This window comes from Neolamprologus multifasciatus, chromosome 8 (genome assembly GCF_963576455.1).
Source record: "Neolamprologus multifasciatus chromosome 8, fNeoMul1.2, whole genome shotgun sequence".
Lineage (NCBI taxonomy): Eukaryota > Metazoa > Chordata > Actinopteri > Cichliformes > Cichlidae > Neolamprologus > Neolamprologus multifasciatus.
In genome coordinates this window covers 12,773-27,687 of record NC_140446.1, presented here as the reverse complement: position 1 = coordinate 27,687, position 14,915 = coordinate 12,773, and the positions used below count along the sequence as shown (strand labels likewise).

General features: G+C 40.9%; 1 protein-coding gene and 2 long non-coding RNA genes across 8 annotated transcripts in view; all 3 read left to right on the top strand.

Moving 5' to 3' along the window:
• LOC146512000 (uncharacterized) overlaps positions 1 to 14,915 on the top strand; it is a 192,860-nt gene that overhangs the window by 167,237 nt on the left and 10,708 nt on the right. The gene's annotated exons all lie outside the window — the stretch shown is intronic.
• On the top strand, positions 1,072 to 4,123 carry LOC146512003 (uncharacterized). Of its 4 annotated transcripts, XR_014875746.1 has the most exons (6): positions 1,072 to 1,206; positions 1,280 to 1,341; positions 1,535 to 1,946; positions 2,021 to 3,335; positions 3,435 to 3,965; positions 4,040 to 4,123. It is a non-coding gene; the product is annotated as an uncharacterized LOC146512003 (long non-coding RNA). The 4 variants fall into 4 exon arrangements; XR_014875743.1 differs by having other exon boundaries at positions 2,021 to 3,965; XR_014875744.1 differs by having other exon boundaries at positions 1,280 to 1,361; positions 2,021 to 3,965.
• On the top strand, positions 7,582 to 13,990 carry LOC146512002 (uncharacterized). 3 transcript variants are annotated; one of them, XR_014875820.1, is made up of 5 exons: positions 7,582 to 7,705; positions 7,791 to 7,852; positions 8,088 to 8,748; positions 12,847 to 13,049; positions 13,435 to 13,990. XR_014875820.1 is itself a non-coding variant. In XM_085171136.1 (4 exons), the coding sequence occupies exons 1-4, from the start codon at positions 7,683 to 7,685 to the stop codon at positions 12,866 to 12,868; spliced, it is 768 nt and encodes a 255-aa protein (XP_085027262.1). In that variant the 5' UTR covers positions 7,582 to 7,682; the 3' UTR covers positions 12,869 to 13,990. The 3 variants fall into 3 exon arrangements, 2 of the variants coding, with proteins under 2 accessions (XP_085027262.1, XP_085027263.1); XM_085171136.1 differs by having other exon boundaries at positions 12,847 to 13,990; XM_085171137.1 differs by lacking the exons at positions 12,847 to 13,049; positions 13,435 to 13,990 and adding an exon at positions 8,819 to 9,443 and having other exon boundaries at positions 7,583 to 7,705.

The window sequence follows — 14,915 nt, the reverse complement described above, 5'->3', positions numbered from 1 at the left end:
AAACCAGACGTGATACCTGCATGTGACTGAGGGACACTTCAGGGTGGCCTCATCCTAAATCATCTCATGTTTCAGGTTCCTAACAAAATAACCATCAGACTCTAGACTATCTCCCAGAGAAAGATTATTTTTGAACTGTCATTCATGCAAAGCTACCCTAGTAGCTTCAAATAAACAGAATATGTCCCCCTTCACCAGCTCTTCAGCCTCTTCTTTGCTCTTCTTCAGTTCTGAATGAGCTAATCTGGAAATTTAAAAGTGTGATGCTGGCTTTACGCTCCGATAAGAAGGAATCTCATGCTCACTTTTAACCTTCAGTCTGCATTTGTCACTTTATCAGAAGAACAAAGCAGTATATGTGTTCTTACACTTGCTGTGAGCCTAATATTGTAGGAGGAGCTATTTGATTCACCTCATTCCCTTCAGCATCTGAGAAAAAAGGTAGAAGAGCCATCTAAGATACGGTTCATAAACCTTAAACCTTCATCTTCTATCCTGTCTTCCTTCTCTCACCTCAACCGGTCGCAGCAGATGGCCCCGCCCCTCCCTAAGCCTGGTTCTGCCGGAGGTTCCTTCCTGTTTTTCCTTCCCATTGTTGCCAAAGTGCTCTGTATGTATTATTGTAGGGTCTACCTTAAGTGCCTTGACTGTTGTTGTGATTTGGCGCTGCATAAATAAGACTGAATTGAATCTGCTGCTGCTGCTGATATTGTTAGCATGTATGTAAGAGCTCTGGACTCCATCTGCACCCTTCAGGCCGGGCTGCATTTGGAAATTTGCATGAAAAGTAGAATAATAAAAGAACAACTCTGTGCAGCTTTAAGATTTCATCTTTATTATTACTTTGAGGGTTTTGAAGAATCCTTACAAAACATGAGAATACGTGTAGAAGATTAGATTATGGTCTGAGCTCAGCTTGACTGGATAATTTCACACTCACTGTCCACGGTTACATCTCCCACTCAATCCAACGGTCTTTCAAAGAGGAGATCAGAAATGTTCAAAATCTGAGCTGAACTGAATGCAGCATTAATCAGTGACTGACTGGGACCAGGTGAAGTTCATTCTGAAGAGGCGGAGCACAAATATAAGCACTTAGCACAGAGCTTCTGCTGACAGCATCTATCAGACTGTTACTTCTGACCTGTTGTAGCTGAACTGTGGTGCAGTTTGAGATTTAAACATGGTGCTTGACCTGTTTCTCAGGTTAGTTTTGATCTTTATTGTTTAGTGGTTTAGTTTGCGTACTTGTGCTTATAGAGAACCTTTATCTTAACAGGGTTTCTTGGGTTTGCTTCCTGCTGTTCAGCAGAGCAGCTTGTTTCCCTACAGTCATTCAAGGCAAGTGTCTAGGATAACTGGTGTGTAGCTGCAGCAAGAATGTAGATTTTGAGGTCTTCTGAAACAGTTTTACTTGATAAAGGCTTTATTTCATTTCTTGACTTAGACTTTAAAGCTTGGATTTTCTTCCTTTTTTTTTCTTTTTTTTTTTAAATGTAAAAAAAAAAAAAAAAAGTCTGAAATCTGTTTCTAGTTTCAGATCAATTTGGTGATGACCGGACTTCTGATACTGGAGTGGTAGGGACTAGCAGCTTCGGAGGTGGAGGGGATGGTGCTGGAGGCTTTTATGGATCCTCATTTCTTGGTGGCGTTCCTTGGGTTACTGCTCCTGTAGGAGGGGCCCTTTCTCTCGATTCTCAGAGATGGCTGCCATCCGAATCTTTCCCTGACTTCAGTGGCTTGTATACCTACAGTGTGCCACTGGGCATGGTCGCAGCCCCTCCCATATTTCCTTCATCCTACATCGTCCAGTCTGGGAATGGCTACCAGCGGGGAAGAGAAGCCCTTTCTTTCTCTAAATACTCTGATGATATAGTTGTTCCTTTTCCTCTGACACAGTATCCAGGGTTTTCCTGAGACTGAGTTTCAAGAGCCGCGGATCTGAGGTAAGGGGCTACTTATAAGCATCTAGCACTTGAACAATCAAAACCTGTGTGGTAATTTTTCTTTGTTTCTGCAGGTGATGCTGACCCTCAGCTGTGCAAGAACTGATGTCTTCAAACATTAAACAAAAGAAAAATTGTATTGACTGTCAATCATGTTGGTTTTAGATGTTGCAGTGTGCTGCTAACTCTACGGACAGTGAACCAAATCTTCTAAATACAATAATGTTCACTGAATAATGGGTATTATGGCCTGTAAATAAATGCAGCAGGATAACTGGATGCAAAAATTTTACTGCTAGTGAGCTGAAAATGCATTCCTGTGTCTAAGCCGCTCCCCAAGTAACACAAAAAAATTGCTAGCATGAGTAAACCCATCATATGTTCCTACATCAGGTTTCTTACAACTGTGTATTGAACAGTAAGAAGAAAGTAGAGTTACTTTTGTTCACCATTTTTTTTCTGATTTGGTGAACATGAATTTCCTGAATAACCCGTAACTATCTTGCTGGCTGACAAACCTTGCCAACACGCTATCTGCAACCACAACACTCAAGTTTGAGCTGAGCTAACATTAGCTGGTTTTGTTGATGCTGTAAGGCTTCAGATGTGCAACCGTAAATGTCCTATGAATTTTTAGCACAACATTAGCATAGCTGTAGGATTTAAATATACCGATATGAGGTATATTTTCAATGCAAACTCAGTGCTACATTGAATATTCATTTTTTTTACATAATTAACCTCTGTGTTCATGTTTTAATTCAACAATCCAGTGTTTGGACTGTCACTTCATCTTTGTTGGTGTAACCCTCTGAACAAAATGTTCAAAAAGCAAGTCTTGCAACTCCACAGCCATCTGAAATGCCTGGAAGGACTTAAAATGTTGGTTTTTGAAACATAATCTAAATTAAGTTTAAGTGTTTAAAACATAAGAATTGTATGTTCAGAATCATAGGTCATATCTATGGAACCTTGTTTCCTGCACTGAGAAACAAAAGTATAAGTCAGAAATGTATTTTAAAAATACATTTTTATCTTATCTTAGATTTTCAATTTATCCCAATATTTCAGATGAATATTTCATTTTAAGTCAAAGTTCCACAATACTAACCTGAAAATTTTGACATATTGACTGTTTGAAAAAAGAAAGAAAAGAAAAAGCAGGCAGTATATAAACAATATAAGATTAGGTTGACAACCTGTTCCCCTCGGAGGGTTACACTCATTTGCTCCCAACTGTTCAGTAGATAGGTAAAACGCTTCCAAGTTGCAAGCTAAATGCAGAACTTGATTCTGGCCCTGAACATAATGGTTCTGCTTGAGGGGAAGTTAGCTGTTGCAGCTCTGCAGGAGGCTGGTCCTTTGGCTCTGGCAGCTCCAATGGAGGTGGTGTTGGTCCTGGATCTGCTGGCTCCACTGCCGGAGGGGTTGGCCCTGGCAGCTCTGCAGGAAGTTGGTCCTTCAGCCCTGGGAGCTCCACTGGGGGAGGAATTAGCAGTTCTGCAGGAAGTTGGTCTTTTAGCCCTGGGAGCTCCACTGGGGTAGCAGTTGGCCCAGGAGGCTGGTCCTTTGGCCCTGGGAGCTCCAGTGGAGGATGGGTTGGCCCTAGCAGCTCTCCAGGAGGCTGGTCCTTTGCTCCTGTTGGCCCCATTGGAGAGGTTCACCCAACATGGTCTAATGGTTATTCATTCCTTGGTGGCGTTCCTTATCAAAATTATCCTGCAGTAAGTTCTTCTTTCCTTAACCACCCATGGAACTGGATGCCACCACGTCCCTTCCCTGACTTCAATGCCTGGTCTACTTATGAGGTGCCACTAGGTATGGTTGCGCTGCCCCCTCAGGTACCTTCATTGCCTTCGTCCCATCTTGTCCAGACTGGAACTGGCTACCAGCGAGGAAGAGAAGTACTTTCTCACTCCAAATATTCTAATAATGTCTTGGGCCACCATCCTCTGAGTCCTGTACTGCCACAGTACCCAAGAAGTGCGAGTGGATTGCAAGGGATAAAAGTCTAATGAGGTAACTTGCATGCAGTGAAGTATTAATGACTAAAAGACCTTTTAATTGACTGTTATTTCTTCTTAATCTTGCAGGTGAAACTGAAGAGCATATATCTGCTTTCAAGAAGCCTTTTGGATATGGAATAAAGACTTTAATAAAGCTGAGTGTTCTGTGCATTTGATTGTAATTCAATGTTTAAATGATTTGTTTCACTTTTATCAAGTAACTGATCCCAAAGGCTACAGCCTGAGCTGCTTGGTGTGCTCCAACAGTGCTAGATTCTGGCTCCAGTTGCAAAGAAAAGGTATCCCATGGAATTTCTTGCTCCTTTATTATACAGTGTTGAAAGTAGGCATCAAAATTCTACTGGAAAGTGCTTGATCATCTGACTCTTGCATTGACTTGAAGTTGTAGGGTTTTCAACTTTCAATATTAAGCACTTTGGGGCAGCTGTGATTTGGTGGTATTAAAAATAGAACTGATCGTTAACCCAGGCCTTTACCGATCTGGTATGGGGAATCTCATTCATTTTTATAAATTTAAACAAATGCAGTTTCTGATCTTGTGTACCCTTGGCAATTCCACCATCTTGAACTCCTCAAATTATACTAACTCTTGGGTCAAACTTCAGCTGATGTGCAAAGTGTGTATAGTGTGGTGTTTTGTTTTTGTTTTCTTTCTTTTTTTTGTTTTTCTTGCATTAAAAATGCAGGAAAGCATGAGGCTTGGAATACAGAGACTTCCCCTATCATATGGAAGATATAGTAATGATAGGCATAGTCTGGCTCGTCTGTTATTCCAAATGAATTTGGTGAGTATTATTTTTTGCCTTTGTGAAGAAGTCATCTAGAGGATAAGAGGAATGTTTACGCGTCCAATCAGAGAGATTGGCGGCATAGTCCATCAATTGATTGATTCCACAACAGAGTTGATTGTTGGAGCATGGTTTGCACGTGCCATATCATCTATTTTTGGAGTGGATTTTTTTTTTTTTTTATTATATACAGACACACACACACACACACACACACACACACACACACACACACACACCCTACCTAGAACTAGACTGGTTGTTTTGAATGGGTGGTTTAATTCTCTGAGAATGTTTAGAGGAAGGCCGATTTGGATTCATTAATTTTCTACCCAGAGATGTTGTAGGGTAAATTGTTTTGAGTAGCTTGGGAACTGAGCTCTTTAATTTGGACAGCATTAAAATGTCATTTGCTCTCTACAGCTTCATGCTGGTTTTCAATGACAACTTTATCCTGGGTAAATTTAGAAAGGCCAAGCATTACCCCCTTACTGCTCAGTTCTTACCTGTACTCCACAATAATAGATATATAGATATAGATAGATATAGATAGATATAGATATAGATAGATATAGATATATAGATATAGATAGATACAGATATATAGATATATATATAGCTATAGATATATATATAGATATAGATATAGATAGACATAGATATATAGATATATAGATATATAGATATTTATATATCTATATATATATATATATATATATAGATATATATATAGATATCTATCTATCTATATAGATATCTATCTATCTATATCTATCTATCTATCTATCGATAGATCTATATAGATATCTATCTATCTATATCTATCTATCTATCTATCGATAGATCTGAAAGATACATTAAATCCGTTTGTTAAAAATACCATTTGTGTCTGGTTTGATGCACTTAAGTTTAAAAATGAAACACAAGCACTATCCTAATTCTCACCTATTTGGGGCAATAAGGCCTTTGACCCTGGTTGGAAAGATTCTGGTTTTAAAATGTGGGCTGCAAGAGGTTTGTGCAAAGTTGCAGACCTATTTGACTAGGACACCCTAATGTGCTTTAATGACTTGACATGGAAATTTGGCATTCCAAACATTTCTTCAAATTTCTACGGATCAGAAGCTTCATTTCAAAAACTCAACAATCCCTAACACTACCCACTCTAAACTCATTAAAGGGCACAGCAATAAACCATCAGCTGAAGAAGGGTTTAATATCCTGTCTTTATAACAACCTCAGTGACAGCTCTCAAACGTCCTCAGAAAAAAAAAGATTTGAATGGTGTCAAGACTTAAAGTGTAGAATAACCACAGAGGAATGTCAAAAAGCCTACTTGAAAGCCCAAACACAATCTATAAACACCCAATTTAAACTAATCCAGTATAAATGGAAAATCAGAACATATATCACCCCAACATTATTAAACAAATTTGACCCTAACGTTCCGGACATATGTGTTAAATGTGGGGATAAAGGTACACTGATGCATTGCCTATGTGAATGTCCAGAAATCCCAAAATTTTGGACAGAAGTTTTAGATGTATTAGTGCGTATTACAAGTGTTAAGCTGAATCCATGTCCTAAATCCTAGCGATTTTCCCCACTGAGCAAAGTTCACTCAAAAACCACAATCATCTGCCTGTTGCAGGCAAAATATAGCATAGCCAATAGATCAATAAATAAATAAATATTTTGGAAAAAAATGCAGAAAAGCTCTTGATTAAAAGAGCATGTTGACATGCAGCGAGTGCTACGCTGTGGGCTCTTGCTGAATGAAGCTAGGACAGCCACTGATGTTTCTTCATTAGTGACAGTTTTCTTGCGTCCACATTTTGGCAAATCCAACACTGAACCAGTTTCACGAAACTTAGCAAGCAGTTTGCTGACTGTAGCATGGGAGATGGGTGGTCTCGTAGGGTGTCTTGCATTGAAATCTGCTGCAATGACCCAGTTACTGCGTTCATCAGATATCAACACAATTTCGATCCGCTCCTCAAGTGTTAACCTCTTCGACATGTCAATGGCTGTGAACAAAGAGAAACTTGTAAATAACTCATGAAAGAATAAAGTTACGTTGAAACCAAGCACACCATTGTTTTTCTTGTGACATTACCAATAAGTTTGATGTGTCCCATGGCCCTCTTCCTATTGAAAAAACAAAAGTTGTATCCAAGATGGCCGACTTCTAAATGGCCACCATGGTCACCACCCATCTTGAGGAGTTTGCCCCCTTACATACTAATGTGCCACAAACAGGACTTTAATATCACCAACCATTCCCATGTTATTACGGTGTACCCATATAAATGGCCCACCCTGTAGTATTACAAGTAGGAGCTCAGGCTTCTTCTTCTTTATATTATTTATTGGTGGTTGGCAAACAGCAAAACGGTGCAATACTGCCACCAACTGGTTTGGAATGTGAACCAAAATGTTAACAAAATAAATAAATAAATTTTTACAAAAAAATTAAAAATTAAAAACCTCCCAAACAAATGAGTCTGCCGTAAAAACCAAATATGGTCTGATAACTTTCCCTTCTTGAGTTCTTATGAAACAAATCAACCAAGCCCAGTTTCACTTTCATATCACCAAGCATATCAATTCTTCTCTCTGCATCATATTTCTGACAATGCATCAAAACATGTTCTATTGTTTTTTCTTCTCTATTGCAGTCAAACTTTCATATGCGGGGTTCAGTATTGTTCAGTTTCCAGGCTAAAAAGAATGCATCATTGACTGGGAAGTGATGGGCACCAGGTGAAGTGAATGAATTTAACGAGAGCTGCCAGCATGTTGAGCACCAATATAAGCCATGCATTTGCTGCCAGCTAGTTAATGGACACTGAGTTGATCTGTAAGCAGCTGGCAGCTTGTTGGTACTGACCTGCTGTAGCTGACCCTTTTGAGGCTTAATCATGGTGCTTGTCTTTATTCTGAGGTTAGTTGTGCTGTTTGATGCTTGATGTCTCTTTTATAATTTAAGTTTTTTTTTTTAAATATAAAACATGTTATATCTTTAACAGGGTTTCCTGGATTTGTTTCCTCCTTTTTGGCCGAGGTGCTTGCCTGCCTGTTTTAGTTAAAGGTGAGTCTTCCTGTCTAACCTCAAGAGAGTTAGTCTTGGAAATCTAGCTGTAGCAGAACTGAACCTTTTTTTTCTTTTTTTTTCCTTTCCAGAAAACTATAATTTTATACTTGACTGAAAAGCTTGGCTGCTAAACCAAGTAATAGAAGGGTTTTCTTTCAGAGAGCAAAATTTTCAAGAACTTCATTGCAACTTGACAAGCTCAGTTTCAGCAAAAACTTATTTCTGCTTTCAGGTCAGTCTGGTGGCACCGGAAGATTGGGCCACCTTGGCTGGGTCCCTGGTACTGGAGGGGTTGGTGCTGGCAGCTCTAAAGGGGCTGGATCTGTTACGGTTGGATCTGCTGGCGGCTCTGGAAGGGTTGGATCTGCTGGCGGCTCTGGAAGGGTTGGATCTGCTGGCGGCTCTGGAAGGGTTGGATCTGCTGGCGGCTCTGGAAGGGTTGGATCTGCTGGCGGCTCTGGAAGGGTTGGATCTGCTGGCGGCTCTGGAAGGGTTGGATCTGCTGGCGGCTCTGGAAGGGTTGGATCTGCTGGCGGCTCTGGCTGGGTTGGATCTGCTGGCGGCTCTGGCTCTGGAAGGGTTGGTATTGGTGGCTTTCCATGGGTAAATGCTCCTTCCTCCTCTGACCCACAGAACTGGATGCCATCTCAGACCTACCCTGACTTTAATGCCTGGTATACCTCTCAAGTGCCACTTGGCATGTTTATAGCTCCACCTGCATTGCCTTCATCCTACATCATCCAGAACGGCCATGGTTACCAGCGAGGAAGAGAAGCCTTTTCTTACTCCAAATACACTGACGATGTCTACAACCCCTTTCCTCTAAGCCCTGTGCTGCCACGCAATCCAGAAAGTGTCCCAGTGGCTGATTCTCAAAGGGATAAAGGTTTGAGGTAAGGCACAGTTACGAACCAACTAGCTTAAATTTGGAGAAACATGTGTAGTGACTGTTTGTTCTTGCAGGTCAACTTGATGAGCTGAGCCTGGGCCTCCATGCATTATGTGGTCATTAAATGCACTATAACAACAAAATCTGTTCTCCAGTATTTTACTGGGCAACCAGTCATTAGGTCAGCTTTAGGTTTTTGTGGACAATGTCAGACACTTTGACATTTACACATTCAGCATAGCCAGACTCTGCCTTAACTGGCTGAACCTGACACCGTCACAGTCAGAGGTGATGGGTTACAACTTTAAACTGGCTGATATGCATGGACACAAAGGTTGTCGTGTAGGTCACGTGATTCTGTCACATTGGGTGAATGATGATGAAAAGCATAATTAAGTGAAAGGAAACACTATAGCAACTACAACTCAAGACTTAAAATAGTGAGAATAACTCAAATATACTGAAAATACTCAACCAAGACTCCAGATCCCGAAATCAAACCATGGACTGACCATTAAAGCTACAGTGTGTGTAAAAGTTTAACAGATGTCAGCAGCTTGCAGAATTCTATTGAATTGCCTTGCAAACTTATTTTCATAAACCTGGCTACAGTGGCTAGGATAACTTATTTTCATCTGTCAGAGACAAAACCTTAAATTTCAACTGTAGAAGGCAGTCCGTCCGCTGTTTACCTCGGCTTTCAATTAGCTCTTGTCAGCTTTCCAGAGATGAGGGTCACATGTCTGGCCTGGGAGTGTCCTTTTTGTGTTAGAGCTCTGACTTGGATGAAGACAAAATTTTAATAAGATGTCAGTGGTGTTTTCTTTCCTTGTGTTTTTGGTGAAGGGGATAAAATGTAGGATATGACTGTGCAGAAGTCAGTGTTGGGGAGTAACGGAATACATGTACCGCCGTTACGTATTTAAAATACAAAATATGAGTAACTGTATTCCGTTACAGTTACCGTTTAAAAAGGTGGTATTTAGAATACAGTAACTTTGTTGAAATAAATGGATTACACGGTGGTACTTCCCTTTTTCATATTGTGGTGGGTCAGGACTGTTTGGGTTTTGTTTGACAGCTACGTTCTGTTGTTCCAGGCGGCAGCGTTACGGTTGCCATGGTTACAGGGTGACGCTCTCTCTGTGCGTTTCCTGGGTGAGAGAGGCCTTGTTGTTGTGCTAAGCTAATAAGCAGAATGCTACAGGTATAGCTCTAAAGAATGTAGCATCATAGGCAGTGTAGTCCGTGCTGCAGGGAGAATGGACTGCCATATCTGTTATGTGTCTGTGAGCGAGGGAGGGAGAAAAAGGAAAAGTACGAGCTGTCATCGAGCAAAAACGGGAGCTGGAAGCATGTAAATATAATAACCACTGCAGCCAAGAAGAGAGCCTGACGAGCCCAGTTGTAAGTAAGCTATTAAGACTCGACTGTACGCTGTGTTTGTTTTCCTCCGAAACAATGTTGGCGCAGCCTTTCAATGCCTTTCTCTGTCTCTCGCAAGCAAACTTGACCCAGACAACAAAGTAAAGCTATTTTTCGGCTACGAGCCCGACACAGAACCCATATTAGCTAGAGGTCCCTTTACTACGGTTCGGAGCCGCGGACCTTCAGTAACAGTAATAAATCACAGCAATAGTACATTCACGTAGTTGTAAACAGCATGATAATATATTAAGTAATCCAAAGTATTCAGGATACGTTACTCTCGTTGAGTAACGTAACGGAATACGTTTTGGGGCATGTATTCTGTAATGGAATACATTTTAAAAGTAACCTTCCCAACACTGGCAGAAGTGAATCTAAATGTACCTTCATGCAAACACCTGTGACTTCTTTCTCCTTCGGTTTGCACATTGCATCTCTGCTCTCTAGCACCACATGTGTAAAACACCATTAGTTGCAAGGCAGATGTCCTTTCCCTCCACTGTATTCAGATATAGTGGGGGAACATAGGGGCTTCCACAAACTGCCAACCCGCTGATATTTATTCTAGATTAATTATATGGGTCAGGTTAATGGAAGATGTAATTAGACACAAATCTGTATATTTGAGTACAGTATCCTTTTTACTAAAAAAATTACTGATTTTACATAATTTTTGTTATATCATGAAGGCAGAAGAAATGAATCAAATCTACTCTATTTTTGTCTAATTCGAAGCGCTCTGATTTTGAACACATTTTGAAATGGGAGTTTCTCCCTATCGTTGAATTTGTTTTCTTCTCCATGTTCTCCCTCATGTGGCTGTATGCGTTTTATGCAAACACTCGAATACCTCAGAGAAGATGAACACTGTTAATCTTCTCTGGCGATCCGCCTGGCTGTCATTGAAACGCCAGCATTGGCACTGAGTGACTTCAGAGAGCGAATGAAAGGAGGCACGAGCACAATCCTGGCCGCTTTCTCCTGGAGATGAAAGAGTGTGTGTCACAAAGAGCTCTTAAGTGTGGTTGTCTGTTTCTCTGTGCAACCTTTCACCTCTGCTGCTGCTGTGGCTGCAGCAACATTTCTACATGTGGAACAAAAGCTTCAAACAGGGGAAGCTAGTGCAATATTGAGCACTTTTTCTGTTTATTTAACAAAATGTCATCAAAGAAGGCACTAAGCTGACCAATGAGGTGTGCAAGATAGACTGGGGTGTCGTAGTCACATATTCATTATGTTAAACATAAGCATAGAGATGTGTGTTTGAGTGCACAGAACTCTGAATGTAATGTGTACAGAAGCACGTCCATAACTGAAACGTTGAATCAGCATTATAAGGGCCTCCATACAGAACCTTGTGGCACACCATAGGGGAGGGAAGTAGAAGATGACTGTACTTAAAAACTCAGCTTAGATAACAGATTCTGGTTATCATACCTCTTAGATTAAAATATATTACAGATGTAAAGTTATATGCAGACGACAGCGTTTCATCGTATATTCCTGCTGATTTATGAGCAGGATGAACTTGGATAAATTTGTGATTTGCTCAGTTGCCTTGATTCTGCTGCTATAAACACAAGAGGTTTCACATAGTCCTGAACCTGATGGAGACTCTATATTGATATTGGGAACAGTGGCGCAGTTATGTTTTCACTCACTGAGTTTTTTTAGTAAGCACTGGAAAAGTGCAGACTAACAACTGTTTAGAGCAATCTGAAGGCAACACAAACATGGTAAATGGCCTGCATTTGTATAGCGCTTTACTCAGTCCCTACACTACATTCAGTCATTCACACACTGGTGATGGCAGCTACATTGTAGCTGCTATTGTGTTCACCCGTTGCCCAAGGATACTTGCCCAAGGATATTTGGCATGCAGCCAGGAGGCAGCCTGGGATCGAACCACCGACCTTCTGGTTAGTGGCTGACCTGCTCTGCCACCTGAGCTACAGCCACCAATATGCAACATCTCAAAGATCTGTTGCATATTGAAATGGAGTTTGGATTTCTGGCACTTCATCCCCCGGAAGAAGTTTTACTTCTTCAATTATCCAATTCAGGGTGCTTGTTAATTGTACATATTACTATTAAGATATTTCTCTCTGATTTCTGCCAGTGCTGGACCCACCCACTATGCATCATATGCTTTATTTCCAGAAGTTTCTGATTGGAGCAAATTCCAACTTCACAGCCTGTAAATGGCTGATTACTGCAGGGAAGAAGTGAGATTTGCGGGCATGCACTGGGCTGAAAATCAAGTTGTTAATGCAGTGGTTGAGCATTACACAGGCTGCAATAATCATGATCATGTGACTGTGCAACATGGTTTCTCTGCTTGTGTTTATTACGTGTCTGCCTCACACATGTAACATTTCAGTCTGGGCTGACTGATGTTCATCGGGTAGAAAGAGCAGCAGTTTTATAAAAGAGTGAAACATTTCCATAATGGCACAAACAGATTTCTATGTGTTTGCTGTTAATAACCTGAAAAGTTTGTGGTTAATATGATTTTTGATTTTTAGCTTTTCCTGTTGTACATGTTTCTGAGAGATGGAGCTCCTTTCAGCGCCATGCTGGACCCTGGTGTGCCGGGATTGGCTGCTCTGTCTGTCAGTAACAGTCAGAACAACAAACGTGGTGAAATCTCTGCAGCGATTTCTTCTCCTCTCAGTTCATGTTTTCAGGATCAGTGAGAGAGACTCCAGAGGACACTTGCAAGCTGCCTCGGATCACCCAAACTTCCTTTCTCAGGTCTCTCTGTGACCTTCATCCTTGACTCTGAATGCTAATCAGCTCTGACCTCTCCATCTGGATCCACTCAACATCACAGCGCTCCACCTGTTCCACATCTCCAACCAGGGACATTTTTTGGAGGTGACATTGAAGCCAGACTTGAGTTTGGTTGTTGAATTTCTTTCTTTCTTTTGACTGTTGATGAAAATTTGCGTTACCCCTCCAATCTCAGTATTTTGGAAGCGTGGTGATGCTGCTGCCTTCACCTTTGTCCTACATTTAACATTAAAGTCGCTGACTTGTCGGGTTCCTGTGCAGTAAAACAACAGTCTGGCTCTCCCTCACCTTAACACAGTGAGGGAGATTTACATGAAATACTGACATTAATCCTGAACTGACCCAAAGCTTCAAACAGCAACATGACAGTAACTTAAAAGTGCAATTACTGTTCTCAATTTCATTCTTGGACTGTGCTAGAGGAGCTTTGCATGTTCGCGGTTTGTAATAATCCTTCTTTATCTCATAGTTCCTGCTCCGTCTGAAACGAGCTGTTAGAAAAGAAGGTTTTCCGTCTCTGTGAGTCTGCAGAGCTTCGCCTCAGCTCACCGACAACCAGCAGACCAAAGCTTTCCAGCAAACTCCATCGTGGAAACGCTCATCTGGCTTTTGTTCAGCTTCACATTCAATTTGCATGTACAAACTCCAACAGCCTGCAATTACCTGAAGGGCCAATTAGATGCCAAAATTAATGATGTAATTGTTATTAATGATCTGTCCTTCATCTTTACCATATCAAAGGGAGGTTCAGTCAGTGGGTCTGAACACTCACATCAAACAGCTTTCAATCTGTGGGCATCAAGTACAAGTCGGGGCTTAGGTTTAAATTCAAACCACCATCGATATCTGTGAATTTAAGGTCATTTTTATTACATCACACAACTTTATTAGTTTATGTGTGTCATCCAGACAGTGTCACTAATGAGAGCAGAGAACGATCAGGACGGATTTTCCCCTCATTCCCGACATTCAGCCTGTTAGCTTGGTGCCATTTAAAGTCTCTGACAGACACTCCTGACATTCCTGGGATATTTAACCTCATATGTGTCTGTTATTAAGGGCACAGTATTGTTGTTCAGCAGCTGCAGATTCAAACAAAGATAAAGGATTCTTGAGCAAAGAAAAAAGGAAAGAAGTACCTTTAAAGAGTTCTCGGTTTCACAGTGAGAGGAAAAGCCTGTGAACGGTGCTGTAAACACAATTTTACTATAAACTGAAAACTCAGCGACAGAAAAATCTTGTTTTTACCGTGCTGATGTAAACTCACACAGGATGAATTGTTTTAAAGCTTGTTTATCACTGTTTGTTTTTTTGCTATGACAAGAAGAGAGAAAAAAAGTCACGAACATGTAAATTGTGTCTGTTTCACTTATTTCATTAGAAAAGAAAACCCTGAACTCCCTGCGTGGGCTGTAACACACAAACACGTCATCAGAGCCACGAGGGGGTCCATGCAGTGTCCGAATACTGAACACCAAATATATCAGTAAAAGTATATGTCATCATGTCGTGGTAGCAACAACTGATTGGTTGTTAGTCTGTGCGATCAATCATGAAGTTTAACACTGAAATCAGGATTTAGAAAATAAACTCAGTGATCATAAAGCAGGACGAGGTTTGTTTTTAAAATTCAGATTTGAGCAGAATTCCAACAAATGTGCAGTGAGAACATCAAACACACAACTGCCTGTTTGACTCAATGGATCGTTTTGGATTTGTGCTTTTAGTCGGATCTTCTCTAGCTTCACGTGGTGGTGGGGAAAGTACCAGAGGAACCAAAACTGTGGAGGTTTGGTCCAAATGAAAGAGAGTCGAAGTGAGTCTCAAGTAAAGAGTTTAATGTATAAAGAGCGTTAACAGGAAATGGTAAGGCGTTCCAGTGACTCGGACAAACTCTGTCATCTGTTTTTATGTCCAGACGTTGGAATATTGGGAATGAGCAGAACAGAG

Bases quoted from the DNA above. Each gene is read 5' to 3' on its own strand.
- LOC146512002 (XM_085171136.1), top strand. From the start codon at position 7,683: ATGGTGCTTGTCTTTATTCTGAG. The intron at 7,706-7,790 runs GTTAGTTGTGCT...TATCTTTAACAG, and splicing joins GTGCTTGTCTTTATTCTGAG to GGTTTCCTGGATTTGTTTCC. The intron at 7,853-8,087 runs GTGAGTCTTCCT...TTCTGCTTTCAG, and splicing joins CCTGCCTGTTTTAGTTAAAG to GTCAGTCTGGTGGCACCGGA.